At 51.6% G+C, this 20,726-nt stretch overlaps 11 protein-coding genes across 11 annotated transcripts; 6 read left to right on the top strand and 5 right to left on the bottom strand.

Moving 5' to 3' along the window:
* Positions 1-381: 381 nt before the first annotated feature.
* Positions 382-994, bottom strand: BO97DRAFT_167335 (uncharacterized protein). Its single transcript, XM_025690273.1, has one exon. The coding sequence runs from the start codon at positions 790-792 to the stop codon at positions 436-438; it is 357 nt and encodes a 118-aa protein (XP_025548722.1). The 5' UTR covers positions 793-994; the 3' UTR covers positions 382-435.
* Positions 995-1,785: 791 nt separating this feature from the next.
* On the bottom strand, positions 1,786-2,697 carry BO97DRAFT_167346 (uncharacterized protein). The gene has a single exon (XM_025690274.1). The coding sequence runs from the start codon at positions 2,589-2,591 to the stop codon at positions 2,100-2,102; it is 492 nt and encodes a 163-aa protein (XP_025548721.1). The 5' UTR covers positions 2,592-2,697; the 3' UTR covers positions 1,786-2,099.
* Positions 2,698-2,700: 3 nt separating this feature from the next.
* BO97DRAFT_167320 (uncharacterized protein) lies at positions 2,701-3,058 on the top strand. The gene has a single exon (XM_025690272.1). It carries the CDS (start codon positions 2,758-2,760, stop codon positions 3,019-3,021), a length of 264 nt encoding a protein of 87 aa, XP_025548720.1. The 5' UTR covers positions 2,701-2,757; the 3' UTR covers positions 3,022-3,058.
* Positions 2,889-4,307, top strand: BO97DRAFT_445460 (KxDL motif-containing protein). Its single transcript, XM_025698550.1, has 3 exons — positions 2,889-3,450; positions 3,565-3,717; positions 3,950-4,307. The coding sequence occupies exons 1-3, from the start codon at positions 3,143-3,145 to the stop codon at positions 4,026-4,028; spliced, it is 540 nt and encodes a 179-aa protein (XP_025548719.1). The 5' UTR covers positions 2,889-3,142; the 3' UTR covers positions 4,029-4,307.
* Positions 4,308-6,087: 1,780 nt separating this feature from the next.
* BO97DRAFT_167311 (uncharacterized protein) lies at positions 6,088-7,648 on the bottom strand. Its single transcript, XM_025690271.1, has 4 exons — positions 7,603-7,648; positions 6,972-7,477; positions 6,208-6,871; positions 6,088-6,130 (listed from the first exon to the last, which is right to left on the bottom strand). Coding segments are annotated over exons 2-4 (1,098 nt in total). The 5' UTR covers positions 7,405-7,477; positions 7,603-7,648; the 3' UTR covers positions 6,088-6,129.
* BO97DRAFT_374730 (AAA family ATPase SEC18) lies at positions 7,589-10,630 on the bottom strand. Its single transcript, XM_025692951.1, has 4 exons — positions 10,275-10,630; positions 10,061-10,210; positions 9,697-10,009; positions 7,589-9,640 (listed from the first exon to the last, which is right to left on the bottom strand). Exons 1-4 carry the CDS (start codon positions 10,382-10,384, stop codon positions 7,769-7,771), a joined length of 2,445 nt encoding a protein of 814 aa, XP_025548717.1. The 5' UTR covers positions 10,385-10,630; the 3' UTR covers positions 7,589-7,768.
* Positions 10,631-10,758: 128 nt separating this feature from the next.
* Positions 10,759-12,022, top strand: BO97DRAFT_167225 (uncharacterized protein). The gene is made up of 2 exons (XM_025690268.1): positions 10,759-10,819; positions 10,883-12,022. Exons 1-2 carry the CDS (start codon positions 10,812-10,814, stop codon positions 11,910-11,912), a joined length of 1,038 nt encoding a protein of 345 aa, XP_025548716.1. The 5' UTR covers positions 10,759-10,811; the 3' UTR covers positions 11,913-12,022.
* Positions 12,023-12,040: 18 nt separating this feature from the next.
* Positions 12,041-14,213, bottom strand: BO97DRAFT_479996 (protein arginine methyltransferase RmtB). The gene is made up of 4 exons (XM_025700724.1): positions 13,770-14,213; positions 13,237-13,650; positions 12,938-13,175; positions 12,041-12,880 (listed from the first exon to the last, which is right to left on the bottom strand). Exons 1-4 carry the CDS (start codon positions 14,005-14,007, stop codon positions 12,133-12,135), a joined length of 1,638 nt encoding a protein of 545 aa, XP_025548715.1. The 5' UTR covers positions 14,008-14,213; the 3' UTR covers positions 12,041-12,132.
* A 449-nt stretch (positions 14,214-14,662) lies between these two features.
* BO97DRAFT_458136 (Mo25 family protein) lies at positions 14,663-16,363 on the top strand (the record flags this gene model as incomplete). The annotated part of the gene is made up of 5 exons (XM_025699220.1): positions 14,663-14,767; positions 14,859-14,910; positions 15,002-15,483; positions 15,533-15,811; positions 15,884-16,363. The coding sequence occupies 5 exons, from the start codon at positions 14,663-14,665 to the stop codon at positions 16,118-16,120; spliced, it is 1,155 nt and encodes a 384-aa protein (XP_025548714.1). The 3' UTR covers positions 16,121-16,363.
* BO97DRAFT_167298 (uncharacterized protein) lies at positions 16,335-17,209 on the top strand. The gene is made up of 3 exons (XM_025690270.1): positions 16,335-16,754; positions 16,801-17,112; positions 17,172-17,209. The coding sequence occupies exons 1-2, from the start codon at positions 16,549-16,551 to the stop codon at positions 17,042-17,044; spliced, it is 450 nt and encodes a 149-aa protein (XP_025548713.1). The 5' UTR covers positions 16,335-16,548; the 3' UTR covers positions 17,045-17,112; positions 17,172-17,209.
* Positions 17,210-18,151: 942 nt separating this feature from the next.
* Positions 18,152-20,718, top strand: BO97DRAFT_351582 (putative TBC domain protein; the record flags this gene model as incomplete). Its single annotated transcript, XM_025691985.1, has 2 exons — positions 18,152-20,284; positions 20,341-20,718. The coding sequence occupies 2 exons, from the start codon at positions 18,152-18,154 to the stop codon at positions 20,716-20,718; spliced, it is 2,511 nt and encodes an 836-aa protein (XP_025548712.1).
* Between the last annotated feature and the right edge of the window lie 8 nt (positions 20,719-20,726).

The following is a 20,726-nucleotide window of genomic DNA, read 5'->3' as shown; positions in this document are numbered from 1 at the left end:
AAAGGCAATTTCTTTCTCCCCCCATTTTCACCCCACCTGCACTGCATCATCCCTTTGAAGATAGATTAACCATCCGCAGTGCATCCGTCGCCGTTAGCTGACAGGACTCGAGAGTCTGTCTGCCCGCCATTCCGGAGACGTCTTTCGCCCATGGAGAAACTTCACACGGACCCTCGTCTGCAGCCGAGTGTTGGGCACTGCGGGGACAATCGTCTCACAACCAAAGGAGCCATGACCCAGCATGCATCGGGGGTATTAGCAGCCTGGCCCAAGAACCTTGGTGCAGCGTCGGCGGATGTCGAGCAGCAGTCTTTTGCATTAGCGTAGCGGTACCAGTCCAGACAAGACAGGCTCTTCGAGCCGCCGCTCGTGAATACTCCATAATGCAGAAAGTAAAATAATCCCATTTTTGCCTCATTAATCATCTCGTTGGAGTCAACTCGGACAGTTTGGCCAGAGATGACCCAGCCTACAACGGCTGGCGACTGAAGGAAGCTGAGTGGTGAGAACCAGAAGCAAACCGGAAACCACACGAAATAGAGATGCAAGTGACCGAACTATTTTCTTTGGAGGCACAGCCATCAGTTCGCCGGGTTTCTGTGCGACCAATTTTTCCGGTCGGGCTGCTGGACAACAGGCGATAGAGAGAGCCCTTCTCTCAAGGTGTAAATCAACCAAGACATAGAAGTCGGGGCCGCTCAGGCACAGTTGGAAACGGCATGAGGAGAGAAACATTGCCGTAATTGTAAGGCGACAATCTAAGAATCCGTGAGGCAGCAAGGTTGTAGACATAATGACGGCGTCCGCATTTGATGCAGGAATAATCGAATGCCACTGGCCATGACGGCTTGTCGGTGGATGTCACCGTGAAGCCGGCGTCGATCGTGACTGGTGTATTTTCAGATCCAAGCCGGCGACCAAAGGAACAGGCTTTCCGTGCGTGTTTTAGCAACTCCAATTTGCCTGTCAGCCTAGAACCTGTATTGCGTGTGTATCCAGACTATGTCTTTTTTTCCCTTCCCCCACACGCATTAGGTCTTCTGTCCTGCTTGGGCATTATCATGAGCACCTGATTCGGAGTTTCGACTCGCTGGACAAGGATGCCCTGAACCAGAGTCTTGGGAAAATCGGAGGGCTCCGAGGCTCTTCCAACACAGCAAGACCTGTACCTGCAAGCAATTCGAACTGCTTCTCGTCTAGGCCCACTTTGCCCCGTCTGCCATCGAGATTCCCACGTTGGCGGCGTCTATAGCGCTTGTAATCAGTGGAAGTGCCAGTGGTTGAAGATAGCTCGCACAAATTGCTCGACGGAACATATCCAGGCGCGGGCTGCTGAGCCGCCGATAAGCGGACAACGCACTCTCCACGAACCCGACATCCCAGGTGATCTCAGGCTCTATCCTTTGCACGTCATATGTCTGGCGAAGCAAAATCGAAGAACAATAACCCCTGTTGGTTACACGATTTCCCATTCGATTTCAGGGGCCAATTTCTGCCCTGCCGTGCCACTTGAACGATCTTGGGTCGCTCGCGTCGTGTTAGCAGGAGTCATAGCCCGCCCTGAGGATCTGAGGGATGCAAATCCGGCCTTTTTGCGCTTTGTGGTTGCCGTCTCTCCGAGCTTTTCTTGGTCTGTCTAATGTGCGCCAGATCGTTCTCATTCGTTCGTTCCGAGCATATGCAAAGGTGTCCAATATTGATCCATGATCCTCGATATGCAGTCTATTTCTCTTCTCACAAAGCCTGCGAGTTTCGTAAGCCCCCGCTTCATCTAATGCATTTGCAGATTCTTGTACCTTGCAGCCTTTGACTCAAGAAATCACCATTTATATGATAGCCCAAAGATGACAAGGAACCTCAAAAAGCTGCAATGAAAGAGAGACAAGCTTTCTCACCTTAGGAGGCCTCAAAAGTCAGCCGAACACAATAGCCCACTAGCCCAGGCCAGCGAAAATTGCATATGCTCGATTTGATGAGGTTGGCTGACCTCTAAAGAAGCGAGCCACGCAGTTTGACTATGATATTCGAGAGAATTAACGGCCGATGCAGCTCGATTGAATGCCACATGCTTCCACAGCTATGTAGACAAGCATTTCTCGTCATGGCCAGTCACCTTCCTGTCGAATAGACGCCGTGTCTCTGCTGCACCCGCGTCTGCCCCAGCCACCCAGCCTCCTGATATTGGCGGCGGTTGTTGGCTGAAGACTGATCAAGTAGAAGAAAGATAATTTGCTGCACGCGCAAACAGGAGAATAAGACCTGAAGTAGTTGGCGATGGGAGAAGACGATTTGGAGGAACTTGATTCCTCGGGGGATCTCAATTCATGACAGTATTCATATATCGGGGCTCGGAAGAAAGACAGTAATTCCGCTGAGAGCCAAACCGAGGAGGCCACAGGACTGACCTCATTGCCATTCCCACCGTCCCTCTTATAGCCTTCTCCTAAACCCCCAAGCCATCGCAGCCCAAGGAGAAAAAGACGGACGGGGCCTGAGAGTCCCCGGGATGCCCGAAAGTGTCGCCACGGAGCACCGGGGGAGGACGGCCGGGTGGAGGAGGGATGAAGAGGGCTGGACCACTCTCCGGCCATTCAGCAATCTTTCTATTTTTTCGTCTTTTCAGCCAGAGCGGGGTCCCTTCGGGAGAAGGAGCGAATTGGCGTTCAGAAACTGCAAGACGGGCGGAATTGGGGGGTTGGGATTGGCGACAAGTGGAGGGATGATGGAGGGTGAGAAGCAGAGGGGGGGTGGGAGAAAATGCCTCCCCGGACAATCCCAATGCCCAATGGCCCCATCTCGCCCATCTCCAAGCATCCCCCCCGCCTCTCTTCTCCCCTCAGGTCCTTGCTAGAGCTCATTTCCCTTCGACAATGCTCATTCCGCCGGATGGAAGACTCTCCGCGGAGGGCTATAAAAGCCCTCTCCTCGTCCTCCCCCATCTGGCCTTGCTCCTTCTTCCTTTTCCATCTCTCCAGGCCTCTCTTGTCTATTCCCATTCGATTGATCAGATTTGTCCATTGACCATACAGCGTCTGATCTCTGACATACCAGCTCCTTCATAGCTGTCAATCATTCAACCTTCTTGTTCGAGTCCTCACTCACTGTTGCTATAATCCTCAACGTCCCCATACCTCTTTTCACAATGGCGACCCACCACTACCAGTCCCCTGCTCTTCCCATCAACGTTCCATCTAAGGCTCCGCTTCCGGCCAGCCTTTATCCTGTCGGTCGAGTGTCTGGATCTCCTCCCGATCTCTCCGACACTAGCACCACTGCTGGAAGCCGTACATCCGCCGGGTTCAGTTATGCATCCGGAAGCATCGGCGGAGATTATGAGACCAGCTCTGCCTCGTACTCTGGGGTCGATGTCGTTGATGTATTGAACGACCGCATGCAAGATATGTTTGACCCCACGCCGCTGGACAAGGGACTGGCGATGCAGGCGCAAGCGTGAGTACTATCCTAAGTCGCGACGATATCTGGTTCACTGCCCGGGCAGCAGGCAACATTCTGCGCTGGGCGATAAAATTTGGAATGAATGAAGCTAAAGGTTTTTGCAAACAGCTCCGGCCAGTTGAACGCGAAGCAGCGCGAGCTGCTCGAGTTGCAAGCTCTTGCGCAAAGGCGGCTGAAGGGCGTACGTGCTAGTTTTGCCGATGGTATCAAAGTCGCTCGGGAGACCAAGCGAGATTTGGAATGGACCCAGAAACGCGTCAAGTAAGCTGCGAATTCTTCCCCTGGCTCTTTCATCTTGCCCCTAGTGTAACTGTCGACGGTCGTAAACGGATTCCGCTCCGCTGACTGACTGCGCGGGCGTCCGCCGCGCTCCGCTGTCAAGACAATTCTTGGCAGCGTTCAGTGTCTTACGGGCACCCCGAGTCTTTCGCGCCTGATCGACAGGCAGTGCCACCACAATGTTGGAGTTCCAGGTGCTGACTGTATTTTCAAGTGCATTGAAGGCGAAAGCCGAAAGTGCCCATCCCGAAGAATATCGTCGTGCGGCCAAGAAATACACCTTCGACGAGTGAGAACTGGCGAAAAGGTACTATGCTATAATTTCGGCTGAGGAGCATTTGATAGGTAAAGAGCCTCGACTGCGACCGCGAAAGCTGGCTTTTCGGTAAATTGGCTTCTGTGGGGTTTGAATTTGGCGTACTTGGGTTCGGGATGGTCTGTTCTGATTTGGGATACCGTATGGCTGGGTGGATTTCTGGGATGGCCCCTGTTGATACTTCATCGGCGGCACAATGTAATACTGTACTTACAAATTCTCGGTGGGAAATTTCATGTTGCGCAATATGTTTTCGGTTATACTTGCAGATTTGAGAAGTTGTGCCATTCGAAATCCGCAGCGGGAGGCAAGGTCAGTGGCCAATCGCTCGAATAGATTCTAGAAGCATAGGAAAGCGCCCGCAACGTTTCAGATTGACATCCGGGAAGTGGGAAACTCCCCATCACATCACACCCTGTGATGACAGGCGCCAAGTCATGTGCCAGGCCTAGGTCACCTGGGGTTACGATACGGGCACGGTCCTCGGAGGCATTCCTAGAGCGCATACCAGTGTGGCAGGATTTCCACACAAGAATGCTTGTTGAGGACATGAGTTGATCCGATCAAGAGTAATCAATATCTTCATGTTGCTTGATTCTATTCCCTTACCCCGCATTTGGTCATCAGACGTAAAGAGCAAAGCAAAATGTTCGAGTCAGCTCCGCTGGTCCGACTCCGCCAGCGGACGGAAATCCTCGGCCTGCTCCGCTCCACCCCCTGTTTTGGGATGTTTTCCTTGCCGCTTTTAGGTGGGGACGCTTCAGGACGCTCAAGAACGGGGGGAACTGTTTGCTGCTGTCAAGTGTGGCACAGCGACCTCAGCCACAGTGCGCGCAGCCCCTTGGTGATTGACCGGGAAGTTTGGGCCACAAGCTGCTGGTACGTGTTATGACGCATTAAATCATGGTCAGCTGCCAGTTCTACTAATGTAGGAGACTGAGCTTATCCGTAGCACTCATGTCCTGTATAGAGCTAAGGACCAGGGGTGCAGTAGTTTGCTGCGCGTTTACCATTGCCTGCTCCCTGCGTCGTAGAAGACTCCTTAGCGATTCTGGCCTATCTGGCAAACAATGGTTAGACACGGGGAGATCATTAGTCGGAGAGGCTGAGTTATACCAGCAATCATATCGCATTCAGGGCACGGATGGGCAGCAGGGCAGATGCCCGTCCAGGCTGGTCTAGTGACACGAGCGTGCAGACCGATCTCGCGAGTTTGCAGGCGGGCAAACAGGAGATAGTGCTTTATTGTCAAGGTGTCATACAGACCGAAACTTCGGATATCTCGTCTGTTGTATGTTCAACGACCTGTCTGTATGACTGAGGTTGGCCGTTACAAGGCAAGGCGATGGTCGTCGGGCATGGTGGGCCTGAGGGAAATGAAACCCCGGATAAATCCCTTCCGTAGGATTAGATCGGAAACCGAACCCTGGGAATAATTTGTTTCAGATGATAGAAGAGTGGGGTCATGAAGGTACGTCAGCTACATGCAGAGGAGGTGATTGAGAAGTGTGTGCTGTTGATATTGTAGTGACATGTTCCTTTAAGATGCTCAGGGGCTAAGAATGCTGAGAGAAGGAGGTATTACTGCATTGGGATTCAGCCTATTCGACAAACACCTCCCTCCACCTACAAACCCCACAACTCCAAGACCATCGAAGTTAGGAATGTCCTCGGTAGTAATGAGGTTGTAATTCAATGTTATAATTCGAAGGAAATGAGATGTTCCATTTTGAATTAGGGTCTGGTGTGCTATTATGAAGGAATACATATGAAGAACACGGATCATTATTCAATACAGAAAAGGTCATCACGAAAGCACAGAATAAAACCCTTGACTATGGGAATGTCTGATAAAGAGAACAGTAATTGGCGAAGTATTAAGCTACCTGCATATTGAATACTCTCATGAGTTCGATTTCTTGTGTCTCACGCAGACAACCTGCGCATGGCTCTCTTGAACAGGGTTATTCACAGAGCAAAATCCATGGAGAGTAAATAAAACTGCACAGAGATCCTCAGCTCCATCCCTGGTAAATTATCTTTGTGATTCACGTAACATGAAAAGACTCCAGGTTGCTTCTGTATGTAGCTTATCAGCAACATGCCATTGGAGTCGAGAGCAGAGCAGCAAGGTTGGAAGGCAGAGAATCACTCACCAGAACCGAAACTCACAGGTTGTTAGAACAGGCTGCAGGCCTTTCCACGGATTCTCGACAAACACTGGCATGAAAATTATTAAATCATTGTGCTGGTTCTTGACTCCCATTGACCATTTGTGAAGATCATTGTGCCGAGGAAAGCGGGTGCCATTCGGAGCGGTATAGCAGATTGATCCACCTCGTGGTTTCTGTCTGCTTTCGATGGGCTTTCTACTAGTTTCCACAGGCTTGGATGACTGGACTGTGATAGGTACCGAGACATCGGAAGCTTTCTTCTGCTTATTTTCATCAACAGATTTGGAACTTGCCGCAGGCTTGGGTGACATTGGTGCGGATTCCGAGGAGCCAGAGCGATGTTTCTGCTTCACCTCGGTGGGCTTGTACTGGGCACTATCCAGCGATTTGGAAGCCGTGGTTGCGGAGGAGTGACGCGAAGCGACATGATCATGTTTCTGTCTAACTTCAGCCGGCTTGCCCTTGCAACTTTCCACAGATCTGGTGGCTTCTGATGCAGTAGGGCTCGAAGCCGAGAGACGTGGATTCTGTTGGGGTTCCTGGGCGACCTTGATGGGATCAGCGACTGGCTTGGATGGCTTTCTGTTGCTCGCGTGGACAGTGTTGAAACGGTTACTGGCGCTCACGGTAGGCTGGGCGAAATGGTCTAAGTGGATTGAACGCATTGCCAGCTTGTTAGAAAGATGTACTTCTATGGGAAGCCTTCATGTCGAATCTCGGGAAACTGAAAGGATGGTAGAACCCACAAGATTGAAGAGTGTTGCTCTTGGAAGATGCTGGCTGAGAGCTCTTCGTGTTTGTCTTTGACTGCAAGTTGTCATGTGGCTTTTCGGCAGCGACTGCTGTAGACTTGAAGCTCGCGGACTGGGATTGGTGATTCTTGTTCTGTGTTGGTGTATGGACGGAAGGATTACACTCCTTGTGAACATTCTCTCCCTGCGAAGTAGCCTGGGCTTTCCAGTCTTCATACAGAGAAGAGGTGCGCAGTTTCTGTTGTCTAGGATTGGACATGCCCTGTGCGCTGGTTGGAGCGGCCTGATGAGGCTGGAAAGTGTTCTGTTGCGATGGGATTTCGTGATTCTTCAGGGTCTCAGGAGCCCATTCTTGCAGGAACTCATACTCACGCTGTGACGGCGCTCGTTTCAGAATCTGCTTAGGTTGGATTGCGCTGTAAGGCATGATAGACGTCTGTGCATGTGCGTATTTGTGGGAAATCTGGTGTTGAGATTGCGGGAACTGAAGAGAACGATGGCTATCAAAGTGTTAAGGGAAGGTGAAATCAAGATGTTGCGAGGTTGTGGGCTTTTTGGAGAGTGAAGGCGAAGAGACGGAAGTTTAAGAGACGGGATTAAGACAGTAAAGTGGGTGGGTAGTTACCTCTACAATAGTGTTAAGTTAAATGAATGAAATAACACGGCAGGGGCATGACCAAGCCAGCCTGTGAGAAAGATGACGTATAGCATGTATACTGTCATGCTCAATTGCTCTAGCGTCATTATACACCATGATATACCAGTCTCGCTGTTCATAGCTCCTGCCAACTCTACGCAAAAGTGTGCTCCTCCTGAATGGCACGGTTGATGACACGCACAAAGCGCCCTACCTTATCGACGTCCTGCTTGGCCGTCTCGATTCCCAGAAGCACCTTCTTGACACCAACCCCAATTGTTTTGCTTTCGGAGATGTCATCAAGACCCTCTAGCGCTTGCTCAATTTCCTGCGCTTCAAAGGCTTCGGACTTCTCCAGAATATGTCTCAGCTCATCGTATGTCATGACATTGGGAACCATGATATCCGCATTGAACGAGTTATACACGTCCAGCTGCTTCAACACAGCCCTCTCCGTTGTGGTCGCCAGGACCAAAAGTCGTCTGCCCTTGCTAGGCTGCTTTCTCAAGCACACCATCAACGTTTGCAAGATTGCATTGCTGAAGCGAGGACCGATAGGAACCCACTCAATAAGGCGCTCGATATTGTCAACCACGACAACACTCGTACGACTCTTGTAAGCATCATCAAAGATCTTGGTAATGTGCTGGATCTTCGCCATTTCACTATATCCGACCATGTCCTCAGGACTGATCAACTTGATGAAGGGGAAGCCCGAGTCAATGGCGATCCGAGCAGCAAGAGCGGTCTTTCCACTTGCGGTCGGGCCATGCAGCAGGACAGAGAACAAAGGAGAGGATTCCGCATTGCTAACTTGCTTCACAAAAAGCTCTCCTTCCTTGAGAATCTCATTGATGCCAGTTGAGAAGTGGATGATGCCATACTGAATACGGCTTGACAGCTCTTCCTCCGAAACACCAAATGCTGGTTTGACTTCGTCAAGTGCGTGGTGGAAATCAGCTCGATTGACTTTCATATTCACAACATCATCACTGACGTTAGCCATCGTTCCAACTTTGATGTGCCTTGAGAATGCGAATGACGACGCGGATTTGACAAGACCAGCAATTTCGGCACCAGAGAAGTTTTTCGTCAGCTGAGCCAGCTCGGGCAGATCCACGTCATCGTCCATTACACTATTGTCGCGCATTTTTTGAGTATGGATCTTGAGGATCTGAGCACGGCCGCTCTCGTCCGGAAGCGAGATTTCCATGTGAACTTCAAGACGACCAGGACGCAGGAGGGCTTCATCGATCATGTCCTTTCTGTTGGTCATACCAATGAGTAGGATGTTGTTGAGCTGGTCGACACCGTCGAGCTTGGAGAGTAGCTGGTTGACCACGCTGTCTCCAACTCCGGTACCTCCACCTGCTCCGCTGCCACGCTGCTTACAAACGGCATCCAACTCATCGAAAATGATAATGTGAAGGCCGCTCTCCTCGCCCTTCTCCTTGTACTCCTTCTCTGCGTCCGCAAAGAGTTTTCGAATGTTTTCTTCCGACTGACCAACGTACTTGTTGAGCACTTCCGGTCCATTGATAACCTTAGGTTCCCTGGCATTCAACATTTTTCCAATTTGACGCGCAATCAGTGTTTTACCCGTTCCCGGAGGACCATAGAGCAGAATACCCTTCACATGCTGAAGGCCTAATTTCTCAACAAGTCCCGGCGGGAAAATGCGAGATGCAAAGGCACGACGGAAGATAGTGCTGAATTCTGAGTCGAGACCACCAATACCCATATTCTCGAACTTGAAGTCAGGCTGGATGATAGAATTGGCTGCCGGTCGTCGATTCGAGGCCTTCAGATTTATGCCAGTACGAGCATCCTTGAAGAAAGTGATCTGGGAGTGTCTTGTAAGGATACCTCTAGCAGTAGGGTCGGTCTCGACCTGTCCACCGCTAGCGTCGGGCTTGCCAGAGGACAAATCAACGCGCTGAACAGTCTTGATCGTCAACAAAAGCGGGATGCTCCGGTGATCCATGAGGATCTTTTGACCGGGAGCAAATATTTGATTTTCGAAGTTCTAGGCCTGTCAGAATATATGGCGCATGTGAGTCGGGATAAAATCATATAGCGCACCTTGATCACAACGCTGGCCAGTTCGTCCTGGTCATACGGAGTCTCAACCCTCTTCTTGCCAGCGAATCCTACTTCGATATCGGTGGAGCCGACGTACGCCTGGCCACCCTGGCTGAAAGGATCATAGATCTGCACTTGCACCGAATCGGTGAAAGCGATACCAGCCCAAGTCCGCTGGGGATCCGACATGCTAATGTGACCCGGGGGGAACCCATCGAGAGGACGCGCAGAAAGAACGTAGAGGTCGTTGATGAGAAGGAGGAGATCGTGTCCATCGCGCGAGGGAGGAAAGTCCTGAGTTGAAACCGCGACTCTAAGGAGATGTTAGAAAGCCGGACTTGAATCGTGTCGGATCGCAACATACAAGTTTCCGAAAGTATACACATTGTCGGGGCTCTTTGCAGGCCGCAGCGTCCATGTCTGGCCAGAGCTGACGGGCTTCTCGCTCCGTGGTGGCATGTGGGATGGGCTAGGCCTGCCCATAGACTGCGGCGGGGCTCCATATCCTCCGGGACTAATGGGCCATATGAGTTAGTTGAATGTCATCACCGAGAGCCTTGCGTTATGTATATGCGTACCCTGCAGAAGGATATCCGCCCGGTTGATTAGGGGCAGGATAGCCGTCCCCGCGCGAGGGACGAGCGCCGAAGGGATTGGGCACAGAGGGGTAGTTATTGCGATTAAACATTTTTGCACAAGATGTAAAATTTATTAGGCCGACACGACTATAGAGTTAGACGATGCCTGACAGTGCGGTTGAGCGTGGGGGAGGGGCGATTAAATGCTGCCGGCAGCTGTGGCAAAAGTTCAACTAAAATGAGAGGTAAGACAGAATAGTTTAAAAAGAAAATGAAGAGATGTCTCGAAAGGCTGACTGCAAGTATATTCAAGTTGTCTGTAAGGTGGCAGGCGTATGAAAAGATGAAGGAATGGGAATGAGAGAAGTGGCGGCTATGAATGGGGGGAGCTCCATTCGCGACACATGGACGTAAGGTACCGTTGCTTAGTCTATCGGCCCGCGGACCTCCGTTTTCACCGATCGTTATGACGACTCTTGCGGACGAGCAATCCATCTTCTCCTTTCATCCTTCAATATACTTGGTCTACCAGTGAAAATGCCGCTGTGAGTCATTGTGTTCAATGGTTCATTATTTATGTCTTGATACTGACAAACCGTGTGGTCCAGCCATCTCCTAGGGAAGAAATCATGGAACGTCTACAACTCAGAGAACATCGCTCGCGTGCGGCGCGACGAGGCGCAAGCCAAAGCTCAGGAGGAGGAAGAGGAGCGCCGCATGCAGGAAGTCGACGCTGAGCGAAGAATCCAAATCCTGCGCGGAGAACGACCCTCAAGCCCACCCCCACCGCCGCCGCCGCAGTCCTCGGTTTCCTCAACTGATAAACACAGGTACTCGGAGGAGGCCGGGCGACACAGGAAGAGGAGACGACTAGCTGGGGAGAACGATACAGATAGGGATATCAGATTTGCCCAGGAGGACGCCAAAATGGCCCGAGCTACACAGGACCGGCAGGCTCGTGTCCGTTCAAGCGACGCACCCCTTCACGATAGCACCGGACATATTGACTTATTCCCCTCGGAAACGGCCCGCAAACCAGCCGAGAAGAATGCAGAAGCAGAGAAGGAGTCTACTGAGAGGCAAAGAAGGTTCGAGGACCAATATACCATGCGCTTTTCTAATGCGGCGGGTTTCCGGCAATCCGTCGGTCAGAATCCTTGGTATTCGTCGTCTCGAACCGATACACAGACGTCGGAAGCCATGCCGAGCAAGGATGTCTGGGGTAATGAGGATCCTTTGCGGAAAGAAAGAGAAAAGGCCAGGATGGATGCCAACGATCCTCTAGCGGCAATGAGAATAGGTGTCCAACAGCTCCGCTCAGTTGAGAGGCAAAGGAACAGATGGAACGAGGAACGGAAGCGCGAGCTTGAGGAAATCAAGTCTGTGGAAAAGCGCCGGTCGCGTCATCGTAGAAAAAGGTCTGCATCACAGGACAGCCTCGAGGGTTTCAGGCTCGATGCTTCTCCAGACAGCTCGCGGAAGTCCCATGACCCAAGTTCCCGTCGACATCATCGCAGAGACAGAAGCCGAGATCGCTCGCATCATCGACATTCACATTCCAAGTCAGATTCTCATCATCGCCGCCATGACCGCCATCGAGGGACGGAGTCAAGGAATCGAGCGACACATGCAGAGTAGCATTCACAAACTTGACTACTCACTATGCGATCATAACATGAGCAGCTCTCTCATCCAAAACTAGGTGATGTACCATTACAAAGTAAAAGAGCTACCATGCTTACACGTTGAACTTTTCGTGGGCCATGCGAACACGTTCTATGATTTTGTCTTGCCCGCATGAAAGAGATTGCTGGGATCTAAGCTATTTATAAAATGGTGATCAGCGAGCGTGTTTGGCTCACTGCAAGCTCCACAGCTGAGAGCCCTTTTCATTTTCGGCTTCCCAGTCAATGCTGATATCCAACGATCGTGATCCCGCCTCCTTCTTCTGGTAACCAACCTTACCAGTGATCGTCTGACCCTTCTTCAGCGAAACACCCTTCTTCTTCTCCTGATCGATGAGGCAGATGGTCTGTTGCCAGTGTGTTTCAGTGCCGTGGGGCCCGGTGGTGAAAGCAACGATGCCCTTCTTCTGCATATCAGAGGGAATAGCATCATCCGCAAGAGGGGCATCTCTGGACGGCATGAAGAAGATGTCGAACCAAATAGCGAAGCCATCGAGTGCATCAATGTCTTCAGTAAGAGTCACCTTGAACTCTCTCAAGAAAGATAGTTCTTCAACAGTGATGGTATGCAGCGGAAGAGGCAGGAAGACATCAGAATCTCCAGGAATTGATGAAGGCGGTACGCTGCGGACGAGTGCCTCATCGTAGATGCCGGTAAGCATGCTCTTCATGTTGAAGCCGTAGACACTCTTCCAGAAAGTGATGTGCGACGAAATGAATTCGGAGTCCGCAAATGGGGCGATGCGGAGGGTAGCATGCGACGGAGCCATGAGGCCACCGGGCGCAAGGTAGCGGTCTCGAGCGTAAATGACCGAGTCGAACATGGCCTCAAAAAGAAGGCCATATCCCATCCATTCGGATACGATGATGTCCACCTGCGGGACGGGGAGTGTAACTTCCTCAATCTTGCCACGGATGCACCTGATAGTCCAACCATTAGCTTAAACTCGTCATAGCGAAATGAACCGGGGTACCTACGTTATCACATCGCCGAAACCGTTCTCGTAAATAATCTCCTTGGCTCTGTCAATAATGTTGGAGTTATCGACGGAGATGACCTTGCGAGCGCCAGCCTTGGCACAGAACATGGAAAGAATTCCGGTTCCGCAACCAACATCCAAGACAACCTTGTCCTTGAAGACATGCTTGTTCTCGTAGACGAAATCCCGGTAAGCTTCAGTGCGGACCGTGTCCTTAAGCATGGACTCGTGAATGCCTGGCGGGAGTCTTGTCAGTGGACAGATCGCATATGGGATGCGCAGTATTCAGAACCGTACCGTTATAGGAGTAAGAAACGAAGTAATCCGCGTCTGCTTCTTCGATTTTGCTGGTAGCCCGTCGCGCCGGAGGAGCATTGGGGTCGGTCTTGAGCTTCTCATCCTCTTTGGATAATTGCTCCTCCATTGATTTCTGGACCGCCTCTCTGTATTCAGAGAATTGGGTCTGCAGGCGCTCAAGGTCCTCCTGCAGCTCAATCACCCGCCGTTCAGCGTCCGTGTTTCCCGCAGCGTCTGGCCCCTCCTCGTCAATATCATCCAAGCTGTACAGTAGAGCGTCGTCTTCGAGGACCGGCATCAAGTAAAGTTCGTCGTCAAATTTATCCTTGGAGGAGACATCCGGCGACATGTTGCCTTGCTTGACATGAGAGCGGATGTAGTTGACAAGTTTGATAGTGCCCAAGAAGTCCAAGTCTACCATAGTAATGCGTTAGAAGTTAGCTGTAACCCACACCATGCAGTCTTTCCCGATAGATTGTCCGGGCGTCGGCAAGAATCACTGCCACGCGGATCTGATTAGATCAATTACATACCGAACTCCTTGCGGATTCCTCGCAGGTCAAAGTTGTGCTTGTCCTTGGTCTCTTTCAACATGGACAACACATCGGGGTACACCTTGTCGGAAAACAGACCGACGACGGGCTGAGTCTCGTCATCAGGCTCAACATCCTCCCATCCTTCTTCGTTGCTGATATCGGATTCCTCGGAGGAAACTGAACGGGCGTCATCCTCGATGGGGACACGCTGCGATGGAAGAGCAGAAGCAGACATCGTGACGATTGCGGGGTATTGCAACGAGCCGCGTGAACGAGCTTGACGGGTATAGAATCAATATGCACAGACTATGGTTCTGAGAGCTGCCAATTGCGCCGCTACCAAATTACAAGACCGTAGCACGGACGCGAAGGAGGAGATAATGAGGTGGAGGAAGGGGGGGGAGTGTGGGCGTAGAGAGGAGGGGTTCAGATCTTCAGCAGTCTGCGGCCGGAAAAGAAAAAGCGCAGAAAAAAATGGAAAAGGAGCGGGACGGGCAATTGTCCAGTGGTTGGTTCAACTACTGGTTGCCCCGCCGCCTTGTTGATTATCATTTATCATGGGGGGCCCAGAACGGCGATAAGAGAACTCATGCCTTGTCGAGCCTGAGGCTTGTTCGGCTTCCCCGCCAACAGAAGCGTCACCGCCTCCCTCCAGAGCTGCAGCTCCATCTCTCACAGCCTCCTCCTCCTCCTCCCCTCTTCCCTCGTTGAACACTACAACCCCTCTCAATTCGGTCGGCCATTGCCATCTTTCACTGAAGGAGAGATTTCGAACTTCTCCCAATTCTTGCGACTCTGTATATGCTTTGAATCCGGGCGCTCCCTTTGCACAGCGACTGCTCCCCACCCAGGCTGTTTTGGTTCCGCCGGCAATACAAACAAGCTCAAGCATGGCCTTCTTCTTCAACCGCGGTCGATCCCGTCAACCATCTGATCTTGTTCGGTCAATTAAAGACACTTTGATGCGACTTCGGGAAGACCCCGGGACTGCCAAGGTTGGTTTCTAATTCATATGCTATTCCCTCCTCAAGTTCCAGCCGTGCTGTTCTGGGTTCCGGGAAGGCTGCTGACTGCGCGAACATGTAGGATGTGGAAAAGCCGCTCGCACAAATGAAGTTGATCGTCCAAGGCACTCAAGGTTCGTGAGCTTTCGTAAAAATTGCAGGCGGCTTGTCATCAATTGTAATCGCATCTTTTCAGGCAATCCTGACTGATGTGATTATTGGCAGATATTGAGGTGTCTCCTGACCAGGTTCAAAATCTGGTCCACGCAACTCTCCAGGAAGACCTGCTTTATGAACTAGCTCGCAGTCTTCATCTCCTTCCATTCGAAGCTCGAAAGGACACCCAGGCCATCTTTTCACACATGCTTCGTTTTCGGCCCGCCAGTGCTAGCTCAAACCACAGCGACCCTCCGGTCATCTCTTACATAGTCCACAACCGACCCGAGGTCATCGTTGAACTGTGCAAGGGTTATGAGCATGGCGAAAGCGCAATGCCGTGCGGCATCATCCTGCGAGAAGCCTTGAAGTTTGATGTCATTGCGGCCATCATTCTGTACGACCAATCGGGCGATGGAGAGCCGGCAATCAAACTTACGGAAGTTCAGCCTGGGGTCCTCCAAGATGGGACTGGAATCTTCTGGCGTTTCTTCTACTGGATCGACCGAGGCAGCTTTGAGCTGAGTGCCGATTCTTTCACAACCTTCCGGGTGACTATTGCCTACCGAGAACGCGGGCGAGGATAGTGCTAACATGTAGGCTCAGGACATCCTGACCCGGCACAAGAGCCTAGTGACAGGGTACCTGTCTAACAACTTTGATCGCTTCTTTGCGAAATTCAATGAGGTTCTTGTCGATTCCAGTTCGTATGTGACGAAGCGACAGAGCATCAAGCTGCTCGGCGAGATTCTGCTCGATCGCGCCAATTACAATGTCATGATGCAGTATGTAGAGAGCGGTGAGAACCTCAAGCTGTGCATGAAGCTGCTGCGAGATGATCGCAAGATGGTCCAATACGAGGGATTCCACGTGTTCAAGGTATGGCAGACTCACTGACTGGGCCCGTCCGGCCCTATGGGGGACGGCATGCTGACGAAGAATGTGATGCAGGTGTTTGTTGCCAACCCCAACAAATCAGTGGCGGTTCAGCGAATTCTTATCAACAACCGCGATCGCCTGTTGAGATTCCTACCTCGCTTTCTAGAGGATCGAACTGAAGATGACCAGTTTACGGATGAGAAAAGCTTTCTTGTTCGTCAAATCGAACTTCTCCCCAATGAGCCGGTTGAACCAGCACGCTCTCGTGAGCCGTCCAAATCCGGCATCAAAGCCGCTGCTGTGGCTTGAAGCTAGACGGGGCGCGTGTCCTCTACCACTTCTTCATTTGCTGTGGATATTTTTTTTTGGCCCTTGCCGTTTTTTGTGTGTATCCTTCCTTCTTTTGTGAACTATTTGAGCTTGGTGCGAAGGGCTACATGCATTGAATGTGTGTTATGTCAGTGCCGAATTTGCATGAAGGTCAGCGGGCATCTGACCTTGGCGGAGTTACAACGGATGGGTCAATTTATGGGAAGACTATGTCGATATGACGAGCAAGGTGGATGACATAAGGAGGCCAATAAACAGAACCGGCGACGAGCGACGAGAATAATGTATAAAGGCTGCAGCGAATCCTTGCATTGGGACCGGACCGGACATGCAGCAGAGAGTCGAGTTCTAGTAAATATTAGCCACTGAGGTGGATCCGAATCTTCAATGGAAGATGACTCCTGAGAATGAAACCAGCTAATTGGCATCACAAACGCAAGCACACCAAGATGGCGACAGGTTTTCTAATCCTCTTCCTGAGTCGAGAGTTTTCTACGAGTACTCAGTCTTTCAAGGGGGAGGAGGACCAACATCCCTCCGTTCTCCCTTTCTACCCAGCCAAATACAGTTTCGGTGATCGAGCAAGGAGAGGAGGAGAGGAGGACACAGGCCAGTGGGTAGTACTGTACTGTACCTGTGCGCTGCTTATACTTGAGTAGATCTAAGCTTGTTCTGAGGGTGGTGCGTGCGCAATTGAGGAGGAGAAAAGTGGATGGAGGGAGCCACAACAACAAGTGGGAAAGAAGAAAACAAACAATGACTTTCTCTCGCATTCATCAGCCACCAAATACCTGTCTGTCTTTGTTTTCCCCTCATTCCCTCTCTCTCTGTCTTTCTCTCTCTCATTCCCACCACAATTGGCTTCGATCTACGCAACCACAACGACCAGAAATTCGCAACTGATACTGTGGCCCCGGGGAACATACTATTATTAACAGTGTTTGCGGTCGGGACCAGGCAAAATTAACCGTGTAAGATCCACAGCTGCGTGGCCCTCCCGAGGAGTTAAAGCAGACTAAAATCTGTATAGTGGATCGCCGCCGCCGCCGCTGCTTCTTCGTCTTCTTCGTCTTCTCCTCTTGTTCTTCAATTCTTCCTCTCCTTCTTTCTCCCTTCACCAACCTTCAATCTCGACTCTCTTCTCTGGCGCGGCTGAATGCGGTTCTTCTCTCTTCAATGAGGAGGAATTGCAGAGAGAGGTGGTGTTGATTCAAGAGGTGAGCGCGCGCGCGCATTGCTGGATATACTGGCTGGGGCTCTTTTTTTTTTTTTTTTTTTTTTGGTTCTTCTTCTTCTTTTTTTCCTTTTTTCTTTTTTTCTTTTTTTTTTTTTTTTTTATTGCCTTTCCTCCCCTCCTCTCCTCCTCCCTTGGCTAATTCCGTTTCATCGTTCCCCCGAACGCAGACCAGATAGAGCGATTTTACACCTACACAGTACACACAGACACAGACACACATTCCGTGAACTCCTCTCCCCGACCTTCGATCCCCTCCTCCCTGGATTGCTGAAGCTTGTCCTGCCGCCAAGCATCCTTCCCAGGAACTGTGGTCCAGCCATTCTGAAGTGGGAAGCAACGCCCGCCCCAAATTTCCTCCCTCTTCTTCTTCCTCCTCCCTCCTTTCCTCTGTCGCACTGTTGGGGGCGGCCATGATCTCTTGCGCCGAACACTGGATTTTTCCCCCATCTGTCGCTCATTCCCCGTCCACCACATACAAACACACACCATAATCTTAATCTCTATTTTATTTATACGATTTCCATAATCATCAATTCCATTGAACTTCTACTGCGCCTCCCGGTCCTAGTTCAATTCCTATCCGTTCCCTCACTCGCGATCCAAGACCGAATACTCCATACAATCCACCGCCCCGCCGGCCGCTGCCTCCCTTGGTTAACGTGCACACAAACACACATACGCATACACACACAGCATCAGCTACAAGACTTTTCTTCCTTCACTAAATACTACGGATTAATTGAAAATAATAGGGCGCAAGTCATGCCGGGATAATGGTGAATAATCGATCTGTTTCTGTACCTTCCGCCGTGATGTCCGAATCGACCTCGGCAATTCATACCCTGCCCTACGATAAACTTATCGCGACGACAGACCCAGTGACTCTCCGGTCTGCGTCGTTTCCCCCGCCGAGTAATCAATCCTTTTGCTCGGAGGACCGTTCAAATTCGTCCAGTACCTCGTCTGGCGTCCCTCAAGATCAAGCCCCACCCGTTCTGTCGCAACGAACCACCAGACGCGGCAGAAACCGAGTGACAACCCTACCAGAGGCCGGCGCTTCCACTGTGAGCTTGCGGTCGCTGCGCAGTATTCCCAGCATTATTGTTGATGATACAGCATCGCGTCCCAGTTCGCGCCCCGGTTCTCGCCCCGGTTCTCGCCCCGGTTCGCGATGGTCGGAACGTAGATGGGGTGGGTTAAGGGGTAGAAAGTCAGGGGAGTACGATCGGGATGAAGATGACACACCGCCTGTCCCTCCTATTCAAGCGCCGTTCAACGGGATTCCTCTGGACATCCCGAACGCCGCGTTAGATGGTCTTGGACCGCAATCAATGAGGTTTTCAAAGCGTGGCAGTCTCATCAAGGAAGAGGAACGGCGTCAACTTCAGCAACAAATTCAGGCGCAAGAGGCAAAACAACAAAGACTTGCGCAGATGGACGGGGCAGATCAACGATTAGAAGAGCATGTGCTTGAAGATGAGGGCGCTACGGCTCTGCCAGCCATGGGCTCGCCGGAACTGAATAGCGCTGAGGAAGAACCCTTCGATACGCCGACGAGGCGCCCCAAACCGCAATCAACTCTCCGGGTGAGGCATAGCGCCATAGCCAGCCGGGCCATCTCTGCAGACGAAGACATGCTGTCGCGACGGGTACGCCTGATGTATGAGAAAGGAGAAGAGAATGTGACCGACTCGGAGGTAGCAAGGTCCATGGCCGCGGAGAACGGCGTTCTGTGGGAAGATAACGCTCCCCCGAGCATGGAAGGCTCCCGTCTGTCGGGACCCAGTATATCGGGGACTGATACCCGAAGCATTGTGTCGTCACTCGGGACAGACGGTGTCCCCGGATTCAAACGAGAAGCACATGAGCTTGCGGGAGGCATTGAGTACTGGCAAAACATCAAAGCAGGCGATGTGGATCGTTACGGCTTCATTCGATCCCCAACGTCTAATTCCAACGAGGGAATCGATCCTAGTCCCATTCAGCGTGTCTCCACAAGTTTACTTCTTGCTTCCGAAACTCCAAGGCGCAAATATTCCATGCGTCCACCATCAGCAATAGGCCCAAATCGCTCTTTCACCGGCCGATCTCCGACTCGAAAGCTATCCGAGCCATCAATCCGTCCGTCATCTTCTCAGAGCACCTACAGTTCACCTTTACGGCGTTCAACCACACGATTTCGTCGGGCGGCTAATCATCTTCCTCACAACCGGACCCGCCGTGTTAAGGATGAGGCGGGCGACATGCTCACGCTACCGACCAACGCTGTCACACCTGGGGACCGCCAGGACTCAGCTGCTGCTCGCGCAGCAAGGAAGAAGGAGTGGGAGAGGGAAGACAAATGGACGAAGATGGCCAAACCAATCCGGAGCAACGATGGAGGGGGTATGACATTCGAGTTCGACACCACCAGTTCGAAGTTGATTGAACGGACATGGAAAGGCATACCGGACCGATGGCGAGCAACCGCTTGGTATGCCTTCTTAGAAGCCAGCGCCAAGCTGCACAGCGACAGCCCTTCCAAAGAGGAGCTCATCGAGGCATTCAATGAATACCAATTGATGTCCTCCCCTGACGATGTCCAGATCGACATCGATGTCCCCAGAACAATCACCAGCCATATTATGTTCCGCCGCCGCTATCGTGGTGGACAGCGGCTGCTGTTCCGCGTCCTGCATGCGATGTCTCTGTACTTTCCTGACACCGGCTACGTTCAAGGCATGGCGGCCCTTGCTGCTACGCTTCTTGCCTACTACGATGAAGAACATGCCTTTATCATGCTTGTCCGACTCTGGCAATTGCGGGGTCTGGGGCGTCTGTATCAGTCCGGCTTTGCGGGACTCATGGAGGCCTTGGGTGACTTCGAGCGAGAATGGCTGGAGAAGGGAGAGGTTGCTGCGAAGTTGGTAAGTAGCACATGCCCCATTTGTCGCGCACCGTACTAATCCAATGCCTATCATAGAATGAGCTTGGCATCCCACCTACAGCGTACGGTACTCGCTGGTATCTAACTTTGTTCAACTACTCCATCCCTTTTCCCGCGCAGCTTCGGGTATGGGATGTGTTCATGCTGCTCGGCGATGCAGAAGATCTCACGGCACCTGGATCTTCCATCAAGAGCGGGAAGAGAGCTCATGTCAGTGCATTTGGCAACGGTCTGGACGTTCTTCATGCGACCTCAGCGGCGCTTATTGATGGCATGCGTGACATCGTCCTCGAGTCCGACTTCGAGAATGCGATGAAGGTTCTCACCAGCTGGGTTCCGATCAAGGACGTGGAACTGTTCATGCGTGTTGCCAAAACAGAATGGAAAGTCCATCGTCGAAAGAAGTCATCCTAGTTGGCTTC

Source organism: Aspergillus homomorphus, assembly GCF_003184865.1.
Source record: "Aspergillus homomorphus CBS 101889 unplaced genomic scaffold BO97scaffold_37, whole genome shotgun sequence".
NCBI classification, from domain to species: domain Eukaryota; kingdom Fungi; phylum Ascomycota; class Eurotiomycetes; order Eurotiales; family Aspergillaceae; genus Aspergillus; species Aspergillus homomorphus.
Note: the sequence above shows the minus strand (reverse complement) of the source record. Positions and strands in the feature narration are given on the sequence as shown.

Excerpts from the sequence above, each read along its gene's own strand:
- BO97DRAFT_445460 (XM_025698550.1), top strand. The coding sequence starts at position 3,143 with ATGGCGACCCACCACTACCAGTCCCCTGCTCTTCCCATCAACGTTCCA. Across the intron at positions 3,451-3,564 it reads CTGGCGATGCAGGCGCAAGC|CTCCGGCCAGTTGAACGCGA; the intron begins GTGAGTACTATC and ends TTTTGCAAACAG. Across the intron at positions 3,718-3,949 it reads TGGACCCAGAAACGCGTCAA|TGCATTGAAGGCGAAAGCCG; the intron begins GTAAGCTGCGAA and ends TGTATTTTCAAG.
- BO97DRAFT_167335 (XM_025690273.1), bottom strand. The coding sequence starts at position 792 with ATGTCTACAACCTTGCTGCCTCACGGATTCTTAGATTGTCGCCTTACA.
- BO97DRAFT_167320 (XM_025690272.1), top strand. The coding sequence starts at position 2,758 with ATGCCTCCCCGGACAATCCCAATGCCCAATGGCCCCATCTCGCCCATC.
- BO97DRAFT_167346 (XM_025690274.1), bottom strand. The coding sequence starts at position 2,591 with ATGGCCGGAGAGTGGTCCAGCCCTCTTCATCCCTCCTCCACCCGGCCG.
- BO97DRAFT_167311 (XM_025690271.1), bottom strand. The coding sequence starts at position 7,404 with ATGCCTTACAGCGCAATCCAACCTAAGCAGATTCTGAAACGAGCGCCG. Across the intron at positions 6,872-6,971 it reads GAGCAACACTCTTCAATCTT|ACCATTTCGCCCAGCCTACC; the intron begins GTGGGTTCTACC and ends CAATCCACTTAG.
- BO97DRAFT_167298 (XM_025690270.1), top strand. The coding sequence starts at position 16,549 with ATGAAACCAGCTAATTGGCATCACAAACGCAAGCACACCAAGATGGCG. Across the intron at positions 16,755-16,800 it reads GGAGAGGAGGACACAGGCCA|ATCTAAGCTTGTTCTGAGGG; the intron begins GTGGGTAGTACT and ends ATACTTGAGTAG.
- BO97DRAFT_479996 (XM_025700724.1), bottom strand. The coding sequence starts at position 14,007 with ATGTCTGCTTCTGCTCTTCCATCGCAGCGTGTCCCCATCGAGGATGAC. Across the intron at positions 13,651-13,769 it reads AGGAATCCGCAAGGAGTTCG|ACTTGGACTTCTTGGGCACT; the intron begins GTATGTAATTGA and ends TTACTATGGTAG. Across the intron at positions 12,881-12,937 it reads GGTTTCGGCGATGTGATAAC|GTGCATCCGTGGCAAGATTG; the intron begins GTAGGTACCCCG and ends TTGGACTATCAG.
- BO97DRAFT_374730 (XM_025692951.1), bottom strand. The coding sequence starts at position 10,384 with ATGTTTAATCGCAATAACTACCCCTCTGTGCCCAATCCCTTCGGCGCT. Across the intron at positions 10,010-10,060 it reads GTGTATACTTTCGGAAACTT|AGTCGCGGTTTCAACTCAGG; the intron begins GTATGTTGCGAT and ends ACATCTCCTTAG. Across the intron at positions 9,641-9,696 it reads TGGCCAGCGTTGTGATCAAG|AACTTCGAAAATCAAATATT; the intron begins GTGCGCTATATG and ends TGACAGGCCTAG.